Here is a 13,622-nt window from a genome sequence, read left to right as displayed (position 1 = left end):
ATTTGATCTCAAATCTTCAGTTCATATCTAAAATTTCGCAAATTTTGTTTTATAATTTTTAAATTTTTTTGGCATGGGTTATAATTATCCTCAGAATTTTTTATATAAGCATAAAAAATTAATATAAATTTTTAGTTTTATAAAGTTTGAAATATGAAATCTATAAAAAGAATGAATAGAAATGGAGATACATCAATTCGAAATCTTAATCTAAGACTCTACAAGAGTAATAATATTTAACATTCTCCTCCTTAAGATGAATCTTGTTAGTTTTTTTGTATCTATAGAAATGTTTCTTTTCATCTAACCTTGTTCTAACTTAATTTTTGACTAGCTCTTACCTTATCGTTCATTATTCCACGCAAATTTCATTTATTTGAATAGTCAATTTTATTATAATAATTTTTGTTTATTATAGAAGGTAAAAAGATAAAATTTTATAAAATAAAGTAATAATTAATAAAGTTTTGCCTAACCATTTATTTAAGTTATTTTCATATTTCTCTCGAGCAAATATTCAAAATGTTATATATAATATATTACAGATTTATCATCCAAAAAAGGAAAAGTCCCAATCAAAAAAAAGTAAAGGGTCTCATCAAAAAAGAAAAAGTGTTAATCAAAAATGGAAAATTCTCAAAGGCTTAGGAAAAAGTCCGATCTCCAATCAAAAAAGAAAAATGTTTAATAAAAAAGGAAAAGTGTCAATCAAAAAAACGAAAAGCCCAAAGGCTTAGGGTCTGATCAAAAAAGGAAAAGTGTCAAATAAAAAATGCGAAAAATGGAAAGGATCAATCAAAAAAGAAAGTCATAAAAGGAAAGTAAGTGCCAATCAAAAAGGAAAATCATTAATTTTTTTAATATCTTAGTCATTTTTTATTTATCTTTTCCTCTTCTCATTTCTGATCATTCTTTTTTTTAAGATTATTTTTATTTTTAAAATTTCATTTAATTTTTATTTCTCATTAGCATATAAATTTTTTTAAAATATTTTTTGCATATCAAATTATTTCATTACAAAGTAAGAAACAAAAATTTATATTAATCATTAATAATTTCCCCTCTTCTACAAATTAGAATATAGGTCTCCATATTTCTAAATATATTCCTTGCATTCTCCTCAGGATATTCCTCTCTCTCTCCATGCTCTATAAGACGAATTAATTCCTCCTCGTTATTGGGATTTTGATTTCTAAAAAAATCCTTCCATTGAAAAAATACATTTTCAATTGGATTAAGATAAGGATTGTAAGGTAGTAAATATTTTATTGTATGACCTCTTCTTTCTATCGATTCCCTAATTGTATGGTTATGATGAAATGAAACATTATCCATCATAAAAATCATATTCATCATGTTACCTTCTTCAAAATGATTTAATATTTCATTTACAAAGTTGTTAAAGTATATAGCGTTTCAGCGACCATCAAGAACTTCGAATCTGAATATTCCTGCAATTGTGAGAGCAGCAATGATACAGCAATGATAGTATAATTCATTGTCTTTATCCCTTGACTTGAACATTTTTAATAGCCTTTTTATTTATTTGTTAATATCCATATAACCGCCTCATTGATATTGAAAACCCACTCTCATAGATAAATATTAATTTTTCTTTTATATAGGCTATATCAATAAACCAATTCGCGTATTCTTTGCGAATCTCGATATTTGATTCGGTATTTTCAATAACTGAACGTAGTGATACTCTTTTAAAGCTATCTCTAAATCCTGAGAGTAACCATGATACCGTATTTTTTGATATTTCCACATCATATCTTTCTTTAATCATTTCACATAACCTTCTTAAGGATAAAGTGCAATCCAAATTTATACAATTTAATATATATTCTTCCTGTTATTGATAATTTCTTGTGTGCACGTGAATCTCCTTTGGGCAAACTATATTTTATTCCATTTTTGAGATGGGAGTATTTAATATTTGTCACTATCTTATAGCTTACTTTAAAAAGTGAAGCTATATTTTTGATGCTATCCTTTTTAACGCGTCAATTATTAGAGCTTTTGCTTCACTGTTAATGTTTTTTCCCCTTGTTTTTGCCTTCATATTTTTTTTTATAAAACAAAAAAAAAATTTCCTTTTAAAATATATACTCAACAAATGGAATGAATGACAAAAAAGATTAAAATCTTTTAGATTATAGCAATTACCTCATTTTACGTTTGATTATTCATAAATCAAAAAATATAGTTTTAAAAATAATTAGAAAAAAATTATTTACTTGCTCAAAAGTATTGAATGTTTCTTGTATAAATATTAAAATTTTAAAAATAAGAATTTAAATATGTTTATATTTTATTAATTTACATATCGTTTGGTATTACAGTTCAAACTTATTTAATTTTAAAAAGGTACATTATAACCAAACGTTTAATTTAATTTAGCAAATGTTATTGAATAATTTGATATGTAACCATTTTCATGAAATATTAGTTTTAACATGTTTAGAGTTCTATAGACCTCATTATTACTCAGGGTTTAAAAAAAATTGCCTCAACATCATTTCGGCATAGGATTTACCGGTAGTCGCATTTGGAGTATTTCGGTGAGTAATTAAAACATTCGCTAAATTTAACTGGTCCGAAGTTCCACCTCTCATTCCAACACGTCTTTATCGTACGTAAATAACGTCAGCCAAACCATTCGATTTGGAGCTATAAGGGGCTTATCTAAAATGATTTATATTGTTTTTAAAAAGAAACGTATTCAGATCCAGTAACTGACTGAGACAATGTAACGAGGTAAACCAAATCTAGCTAAACAATTACGCAGATTATTTACTACACTCGTCAAAATAATATGTGTTAAAGTTGCAACTTCAACCCATTTGATGAAAGGGTCTACGCAAATTATCCAATACTTTCCAGATACGGACTGCCAAATCAATGTGTATTCGTTCCCAAAGTCGGGTAGAATGTTCCAATTATATAACGGAACTTCTCTGTCTCCCGGTCTTCCTTCCTGACAACTCTTGCAGCTTTTGATGAACTCTTCAACATCAGGATCAACATTCGTCCTAAAGATATAGTATCTGCATAAAGATTTCATCCCCACTATCTCAGGATGTTTTTAATGGATAACAATCCAAAACCTCTTTTTTTAGATTATCAGGAATAATGATTCTATCATTAAAAAATAATAATCCTTCTTCGAAAGAAATATTATCTTTGATGAATTTTTTTAAACTTTCCGAATAATTATCAATATGCCAATGATTTTTAATTAATTTAATGATCTCTTTTAGATTGCTATCATTGATTGTTTCACTTATAACTTTACTTCGAGTGAACGATAAATTTTCTTTTAAATTTATTTTTACTTCTCTAATTTCATCTTCAAATTTTTTTTAACTTCATTAATTTTTTTCTCTCTACCCCCAAACGGGACAGAGCGCCGGCGCATCTGTTTTGATTACCAGGTCTATAAATTATCTGATAGTCGTAATTTAAAAGCTTCGTCTCCCACCATATTAAACGATTATTTGTTATTTTATTAGGTCTCTTTTATCACCTAAGATATATTTTAAAGGTTTATGATCTGTAACCAAAATAAAAGGTCTTCCATAAATATATTGATGAAACTTCTCGATAGCGAACATGATCGCTAAGCCTCCCGATCAATGGTGGCTTAATTCTTTTCATCCGCCGAAAGTGTCCTCGATGCATAAGCAATCGGTTTCTCCTGGCCAGTAAGAAATCGGTGTGCAATAACAGCTCCTAGACTAGTGTTGTTAAACGGTTCGTTTTAAGCCGATTTTTAAAAACGGCTAACTCAATATTTCATCCAGAATAATAATACGCAAGATGGAAGATTTTGTTTGCAGAAGGAACAAAGGTTTGGACATCTATTAGCGAAATCTCAAGGCTTAGTCAATATTTTTCTGGCTAAAATATTGAGTTAGCCGTTTTTAAAAATCGGCTCAAAACGAGCCGTTTAACATCACTATCCTAGACCATCTTCGGAAGCGTCACAAGAAATCACGACGAATATCGGCTGAGTAAGGAATTATTATATCTTCTTTTGATAATATTTTTTTAACTTTATTAAATATTTCATTTTCTTTAGCTGACAAAAACAAACTCACATTTTTACTGGTTAGTCGGTGTAAAGGCGCACAAATAGAATGTTTTATAAACGATTCATGGTAATTTACCATTCCCAGAAACGAACGTAATTCTTTAACATTAGACGGTGTTTTACAATTTTTTATAGCATTAAGCTTATCTTCTATAGGGTGAATTCCGAATTCGTCAATAACATGACTTAAATAAGTAGCTGACTTTTCTCCAATTTTAATTTTATCGGTCGTCGTTGTCAGTCCAGCTTATCAAATCTTCTTAATACTTCTTCTAGATTATCTAGATATGATCAAAATTATTCTCGCCTGCAATAATTAATCGTCTAAAAATACACTAACGGTAGGAATTCCCTTTAATAAGTTTTGCATAAAGCGTTGAAATATCATCGGAGCGCTAGTCAACCCAAGAGGGATTCTTTGGTATTGGTAATAACACATGAGTCATATTTACTAAAAGGTCCCTATGGACTAACTCCGAATTGTAAAAATCCATATTTTGAATCTATCGTTGAAAATATTTTACCACCCCCGATCAGGGTTGCCAGGTCAAAATTTTCAAACTGTGGGAGAAATTCGGTATTTTGTGGGAGTAATATAAAAATTGTGAAAGAAATATGAAAATTGCTAAAAAAAAATATTATCCGCTTATTATTTTTTATAAATATAAAATCGAATCTATTTCCCAAAATAAAATAGGTAATTATTTTTCAAAATAAAATAGCCAACTATTTTTCAAAATAAAATAGCCATCTATTTTTCAAAATAAAATAGCCAACTATTTTTCAAAATAAAATATCCAACTCTTTTTCAAAATAAAATAGGTAACTATTTTCCAAAATAAAATACGCAACTATTTTTCAAAATAGGTAATTATAGTACGACACAAAATTTCTTAAATACTATCTTTATTATTAAAATAACATATTGATTTATTATAATATATTAATTTTGTTTAAAAATAATAACCAACGATCTTTTTTAAATACAAAAGAATGTAAACAAGATAAAATTTATAAAAAAATTGTAATTTGCAATGTAAAAAAATATATTTTATGCTAATGTATAAATAAGATTTTATAAAAAAACAAACAATTTTAAATTTACAATGTGAAAAATAATTATAATCAGTGCGGGGAAGTTGTTCTACAGTATTTAGTTAATACAATGCGGGAAGGGAATATGATAATTTGAGGCATCAAAAATCTTCAAAGCATAAATCAGTACAGGGCAGTCTATCAACATCTATTGCAAAACAAAAATATTCTTCAAAAATAAGAAATAATACAGATGCAACTACAGTTGCGGAAATGGTAAATACCTATCATGCATTACAACATTCAGAGAGCTACTTAACATCACAATGTTGGTAGAATCTTTCCCCATAATATTTAACGACTAATATAAATGAAAAGTATACTTTGTAGAACACAAATGAGCAAGGCTATCATCAATGTTTTAGGATATAAATCCAGAAGGTCAATTCTTGACGATTTGAAAGATGTGCAAACATATGCAATTCTAACAGATGCATCTAATAAGGAGATATCAAAACATTTCCCTTGATCCTTCCCTATTTCAACAAAATTAATGTCATTTCAATAAAACTATTAAAAAATTTTTCTCCAGATATGAAATATCCAAAGACATAGCTAACCTTATATAATGGTAAATATGGCAGATTTGGCATTACCAATGAATTGCATGGCAGCTTTCTGATCTGATAATTCCTCAGTGAATTTGGCAAAAACCAGAGTGTATTTACAGAATTGAGTCAGCATAATGTTGGTTGACAGGTTCCTCCTAATACGCGCCATCGTAGAATTTTAAAATTTTACAAACCTTTAAAAAATAAATATATTATAAAAGCTGTCCTAATATTTTGGAAAAAATTTTCAAAAATAAATGGCAGAAGTATATTTCGGAATTTTACATATAGGAAATACTATATGCTGTTAATATGCAGTTGCAATCAGAAGAATATAATTTAATAAAGGATCACTAAATTATGCTGCAGAAATACCAAAGTAAGAATATTATTACTATTATCGGATAATTATTAATAAGATTTAATATGATGTCATGTTTGAGGAGATTGTAATGCTTCTTTATTTTTATGATTTGCCAAAATATTAATTTTACAATGTAAAAAATAAATTTATTTGATTTTATGCAAATGTATAAATAAGATTTTATAAAATATAGAAAGTCATATAGTTATAGTTAATTATATTTTATTTGAGATTTAAATAATGGAACTAAACGTTTACCGTCGTTATTAAGATAGTTATAAAATTCCTGGCATGACATTTTATAATTTTGTTTAACCATTCACTCGGCCTCTAATGTTGTTAAAGCAATTCGATTTCTCTCCTTTCTCCAGGCAGTCCTCATCAGGCTAAAAATGCGCTCCGATGAGGCATTAGAATGAGATAAGGAGAAAACATACTCGCAAATTTTTTCAAGCATGGGGATTTATCGTTATTACGAAAAAATTCCACCCATTTCTCCTCTGCTTTTAGACCATCTAACTTTAAGTATTCTGGCGAATCATAAAAAATTAAAAAAATTACAATCTCTTCAAACAAGGCTTCAATTTCTATCGGTAATTTTAATATATTTATTAAATTACAAAAACCATCAAATCATGGTTTCTGTTCCAAGGTCAAAATATTTATACACTTGTAAATAGAGTTATTAAAATCAAATCTTGTTAAAAATACATTAATTATAGTCATATTTGAACATTTTAATATGATATTTTTAGCAATAGCGCCATAAAATTTATTATCTATTTTTAACTGTAGAGATGAACAGAGCTGTAGCATGATTTTGTAAATCATTATCAATAAAGAATCTTCTGATTGCAACTGAATATTAACTACATGAAGTAGATTTCCTACATGTGAAACTAATCCCAAATATGCTTCTGACATTTCATCCTCGAAATTTTTTTTTAGCAAAATAGAACATTTTATTACTTAAATCTGTTTGGTATATGGGATATAATATCCACTTCTAAAAGTTCTATTCTTCTAACACAAAAATTTTGAAAATGTCGAGTGGAGCACTGCAATTCTAGATAACGATATAAAATATATTAAGTAATTTAAAATATATTTATAATAATTATACATACTGTTCTAACTTCTATTCTTTCTAACACAAAATTTTTAAAAATGTCGAGTGGAGAATTGGAGAATTTTATAAAAAATATATTTTAGAGCGGAAAAATAAAATAAAAGAACTAGACATATTTTTCGAATAAATATTTAAAATTTATTTTAAAAATATAAAAATAATCAAATACTGCTCTCAAAATTATTATTTATATATTAAAAACATTAAAATGCTAAAAAAAAATTGTCGGAGAAATTAAAAAATTGTGGGAGAAATTAAAAAATTGTGGGAGCTTTTTGTGGGAGATTTCTAATGGTGGGAGTTTTGTGGGAGTGAGATATATGTGGGTAAACTAAAAAATTATGGGAGACTCCCACTGATGGGGGGAGACATGGCAACCCTGCCCCCGATCCTATTAGTCAGGTCGACGAAAGTTGATAGTAAATCGTTATCTATCGCTAAATATTTGTTGATTGTTAAACGAAAATCTCCGCATATTCGCACCGCACCGGATTTCTTTAAGATATTAACCGTTGGCGTATCCCAAATAGTTAGTGTTAATGTTGAATCCACCTACTCGATAACGCCTTCGTCTAAAAGTCTGTCCAACTCATCGACGCAACGGAAATGGAATTCTTCCAGACGGTAGCGCAATTGGCACTGAGTTTGATTATATCTTGATGACGGCTTCCTGTAATTGTATTTGTCCTTAGTATTTAAACTGGAATCTTTCATATTTATATTATTAATTCGTACTTCTTCAGGAAGTTTTATATCAAATTCTCTAAGAAAGACCCTTAACTACCCAAATTAATAAAAATTTTGAAATACTCTGTACTTCGACTTCCACTAAACATTTACCCAATACTTCTATCTTGATGTGGTTATATCCTACAAGTTTATAACAGGTGTTAATGGTGGTTTGCCGCGACTCCAGGTAACCTCATCTATCACACTACATGCAGCGCCAGTATCAAATTCCATACTAAGCTGCAGCCCATTTATCTTCGCATCGATTGTAGCTTTATTAACAAAAGGCAGGCGAGATGTCCATGGTAAAATCATTTGTATCGCATGCGTTCTACACTCATTCGCTATATGGTTTGCTTTTCCGCACCTAAAGCATATTACTTTTTTTTGACTGAAATTAGATTTAAAACTTGATTTATAATTATTATGGGAATTTGTTAGCATTATAATTATTATTGAATTTATTAACGTTATTATAATTATTCTTAAAATAAGTATATTTGGAACCTTTCATAAGCTTATGTTTAATTATTTTATTAACTTCTGCGCGGGTCTTTCTCAATGAAGACAGCGCGATAGCTATAAACACAGTATATTCAAAAGTAATAAAATATTGAGTTAGCTATTTTTAAAAATCGGCTCAAAACGAGCCCGTTTAGCAACACTACATCCAAATTATGCCTAATATATTTTGACCGAAGTTCTTTGTCCAGCTCAGATAACCCTACTCCTAAGATGAAAATATCTCTTATGAGTTCATCAACCGGCGATTTAAAATTACATAAAGAGTAAATTTATTTTATTTGATTGAAAAATCGATAATAGTTTCATTACCTCTTATTAAAGTATAAAAATTATTGCGATGTAGAAAAAAACTCGAAAAATCTTTAAATATTTTTTCTAAATTGTCAAGTAAAATTGAATAATTTATATTATCTAGGTTATTAAGGAAGTAAACATTTTAATTAAATTATCAGTGCCTATATAGGCTAAAAATGAATCTTTTTTTTTATTTTGATCAACAATATTTTTTACTTTGAAAATGAGTTCTATATTTTATAGATAATCTTGAATATTAAGTTTTTCTTTCACGAATTCTAGAATATAAAATTGACGTTTTTCTTCAGAAATATCTTATTTGAGTCTTCGTTAGGCATAGTATAATTTTAACCTTTTAAAAATTTTTTGAATCTCGATGATTTTTGGTATGCGTCATTTTAGGAAATTTTAAATTTTATTTAATTTTAAAACCAAAAAAAAATAAGAATTATCTGAAAACCCTAAATTCGAATTTTCTTTCACTTATCTTTATTAAGAAATTATCAAATTTCTTATCCTGATTTCCATTCTTTGGATAACTAAAAGTAACATTAATATATTGTAATAATACATTTAAATAAAATTATAATGCATTTAAAAAAAAAATAAAAATCTTAGAAAATTTTTATTCTCATTTTCCCACTTAAACTTGGGTCCAAAACATAAAAAAATTATATTCGATATATAACTTTGACGTAAATCTTCATTAAAGTTTAAAAACTCTTATTATTAAAAACAATTTTAAAAAATTTTTATCAAAATGTTTTTACAATAATGATGAAAAGTTATTTAACTATATAAGAATGTTTTTTCACATTATGAAAATGTGTTACAACAAATCATATTAATACTGTATATATATTTTGACTTCAGAATACGCAGGAGAAAAAATATGCTTTTTTAGAAATTAAACAAACCTGGCTAGAAGCACTTCATTCTGAACTGGGATGGGGCCTAGCATAGAGATGTTAATTTATTAAACCTGTGCATCTGAAACACATTTTAAGAAAGTTTCGATGGCCCGTCGATCGGTATGTTATCTTGAATCCCTTTTTTAATACCGGAAATTATTTTAAAACGCAAAAAAAAGATAGGATTTATATTTTGATTTAAAAATTACAAATAAAAAAAAATTTCTAATATCAAATTAAAGGAAAATTAAAAATTTTTTTTATAAATTGTTAATGTTTTATTTATTTTTTTTAACAAAATATTTTTATATAGATGGGATGGGACTTTATAAAATTTCTTAGTTATAATATCGTCAATTATCTCTTCAACACATTATTTTTTTAATTTTGCCATTAATTATAACTGTTTCCAAAGAGTGTTGCATATTGTATAATACCAGAGATCTGCAAAATTAGGCCTGGCCCGTTTAAAAAAATCGGATTCGGGACTAAATTTTTTTAAAAAAATCAGCCAGGTCGAGTCGGCCCTTGGAATTTTTTTAAATATATCTAAATTTATCAATTTTATGTTAAAATGTAAAATATTTTATTTTATTTATAGAATAGACGCTGCTATATAACATATATCTTTTATTTTGAGTAATTATAAAAATTAATTTCTATATTTAAATAGATTCTGGCCGTGCCGGTAAATTTTTTTTAAAAAAAACTCGGATTCGGGCGGGAAAACATTTTTAAAAAAAATCGGGTTAAAGCCGGAAAACATTTTTTAAAAAATTTCGGGCCGGGCTGTAAAAATTAGGCTTGATGCAGATCACTATAATACATTATTGTAATATATTTTCCTCTCGTTAACCAGCAATTAATAGGTAATTACTATATTTAGACCCGGGGTTCAGATGAAAAACACATTTGCATTTTATATATCAAGTAACAATTTTAATTTTTCTTTAATTTCATTAGAAATTATTTTCTATATTTCTAATTTTTAAATCAAAATATAAATCCTATCTTTTTTTGCGTTTTATAATAATTTCCGGTATTAAAAGAAGAAAACAGACAGGTCGACGGGCCATCGAAACTTTCTTAAAATGTGTTTCAGCATACGCAGGTTTAATAAATTAGTATCTCTATGGTTCAGAATCAAATGCTTCTAGCCAGGTTTGTTTAATTTCTAAAAAAGCATCTTTTTCTTCTGCCTATTCTGAAATCAAAATATATAAAATCAATTTACACTTTTTATTTAGTTTTAATTAAAGTTAAATTATCTGAAGTTTTTATTTTCAACATTTTCTTTCAACTTCAAGTTTTAAAAAGTAAATATGTTATTTTAATTATTTTACAAACATAATATTTTTTATCTCAACAATGGGTTTTATTTTTAATTTAATCAACATGTTTATTAAATCGTCACAACCAAGTCACAATAACAATGAAAAATAAAAAAACGCGTGCTGATTGTTAATTAATAATTTATGTTATATGTTAATTGTGAATTTAACAGATTCCAATCAAAAGCACCCCAATTTATACAAATTTTTAAATGGTAAGAAAATGAGATTAATATATAAGATTTAATTTAAGATTAGTAAATTAGATTTATTTGTTCTTAATTTGCATTTATCTGAACCCCGGGTCTGTGGTCTGGGTTCGTGCTCAGAGCTGGTTTGGTTGATTTTAGACCCAAACCCCAGATCTGGGTTTTACACAACCTACCAATTAACAACACTATCTTGAATTCATAGTGACGCGATCGCGATTTAACAGCTGATCGATTTTGTAATCTGTTAATGAGAACAATTTTTATTTATTAATATTAATTTTATCTTTAATCTAATTCATTATAATAATCTAAGGAATTATGATTTTAATAAAGAAAAATTGATCTCATAAACAGATTTTAAAAAACTGTCAGCTGTTAAATCGCCATCGCAATAGCGCCAATATGAATTCAAGGTAAGGCGAAACAAAAGACGGGTAAAAAAACTATTTTTAATTTATATATTTTTAATGCTTAGTAGGACAAAAAAAACTAGCTTAAAATAAAATATTGACATCCATATTTAACAACCAAATATTAATTTAATTCAACAATTGTAATTAAATAAATTGATGTGCAAATTATAATAAAATAAAGATTAAAAATAACTTAGAAATAAAATAAGAAAAACTAAAAATTTAAGAAAAGAAAAATTTTTTATTAGAAAATAACGATTTTCCTTTTTTTGATCAGACCTTTTTCTTTTTGGATCGGACTTTTTCCTCTTTTAATTGACACCTAACCTTTTTTGATTGAACATTCATTATTTTGATGACTTTTCCTTTCTTGAATGGGAAACCGATTTTTTTAAAATTATATAAATAACGTTCTTTAATTTGACACAGATAAGTAAAATATTTTTTTTAACTTATTTAAAATTAAACCGTCATGGTTAGCTGCAGACGAAATCTCGCAACACCAACATCATATCCCTTGTACGAAAAGCCGTAAATCAAATCTTCCCACCCTCTTCACGACAACAACGCCCATCTTCACCCGTTTACCAACCGTCCAATCAATTGCCGACGCGTAGAGCCTCTTCTGTCGAAGACATTTCGGACGTAGAAGAAGGGGGCGATGCACCATTCTCTTGTAACGCTGCTACTGGCAGTCGCGTGGTAAGTTCTATTGTTTTGAGTCGAATTCGCAGAGAAAGTCAAAAATCCGAAAAGCAACAACATCACAAGCATAGACATCACGGGAGGAGGCCTTGAGCATTACTTAAAAAATAAAAAGATACGAGAAACAGAATGGGAAATAAGGTCATACCTGGGAAACAAGAACAATAATCTTATATTTCAATAAGGAAATTTAAATATTGGAATCATTAATGCTTTTTATTAAAATATTACTTTTTGATAATCAATAATGTATACAACTTAACATATATATAATTTTTCTTCATTTTCATTTTAGACCCTAGAATTATTATTATTAATTTTTTGTTATTGTTACTTAAATTATTTGATTTTGTTATGGTATGGGTTTCATAACTAATTATTATCCTCATATTATTTTGAAATTTGGAAATAATCGAATAATATACATGCAAAAAAATTTTTAACTATAATTTTTTTTTATCTTGTTATATGTAAATACAAAATAATATTCCATAAATCTATTGTTAAATTTTTTAACAAATTGAATAAAGTTGTTTTGTTCTATAAAATAAAAGTATGATTTGAATTGGGCTATAATTAGGTAATTAGATTACATTCAGATGGATTAACTAAATTTAAGGGAATAATAAAAAAAGCTGGCTCTATTAATTTTATTTTTGCTTGTTGCATTGATAATCGGGGTTCCTAATGCATTGTGGCATCTTCCATATTTGTAATTATAATCTTTTTATACCATATTTGAGGTTTCTTTCTCTTCTATATTTGGTATGGCATTTATATCTTCATTAGATTGCCCTTTATATTCTGTATTCTTATCGTTATTAGAGATCGGAAAAGCTTGGCACTAGTGACGAAATTCCGCTCAATTTATGCCGATTTTTAAAAAAATGTTAACTTATTTTATCCAGAAAAATATTGCCTAAGACTTTAGATTTTGCTAATAGATGTTCAAACCTTTGTGCCATATGGCAAAATGTTTGGCCCGGTAAGAATTTTCGCACACCAATACCAACTCCATCTCCGAGTCCGATACCGCACACTGCAGCCGATCAAGAAACTCCGGCGTCAAGTATGTGTCCAGGGCTTTCGCTTCACCATTTCCTACCTGATTTCCATTGTTTACTACCGTATCCTCCCCTGTGGAATCCTCATTTACCCTCTTCTTCTAGCCCTTCGAATGTCTCTGTGTCCTAATTTACGCTTCCCTGTTCCTCCCGCGACCAGGATGACATGTTCCAAGTCACCTCGGTACCCTCCGCTTCTG

General features: G+C 27.8%; 1 protein-coding gene across 4 annotated transcripts in view; it reads left to right on the top strand.

The window, feature by feature from the left end:
• Positions 1–12,769, top strand: part of LOC135922531 (THO complex subunit 2-like) — a 107,579-nt gene extending 94,810 nt beyond the window's left edge. For all 4 annotated transcript variants that reach the window (XM_065456905.1, XM_065456906.1, XM_065456907.1 and 1 more), the window contains one exon: positions 12,134–12,769. In XM_065456905.1, coding sequence (XP_065312977.1) covers positions 12,134–12,451 — 318 coding nt within the window. In that variant the 3' untranslated portion in view covers positions 12,452–12,769. The remainder of the gene's footprint in view (positions 1–12,133) is intronic.
• The last annotated feature ends 853 nt before the right edge of the window (positions 12,770–13,622 follow it).

This window comes from Gordionus sp. m RMFG-2023, chromosome 1, assembly GCF_954871325.1.
Source record: "Gordionus sp. m RMFG-2023 chromosome 1, tfGorSpeb1-WG-v2, whole genome shotgun sequence".
In the NCBI taxonomy this organism is placed as follows: Eukaryota; Metazoa; Nematomorpha; class Gordioida; order Chordodea; family Parachordodidae; genus Gordionus; species Gordionus sp. m RMFG-2023.
This window is presented reverse-complemented; position numbering and strand designations above follow the sequence as displayed.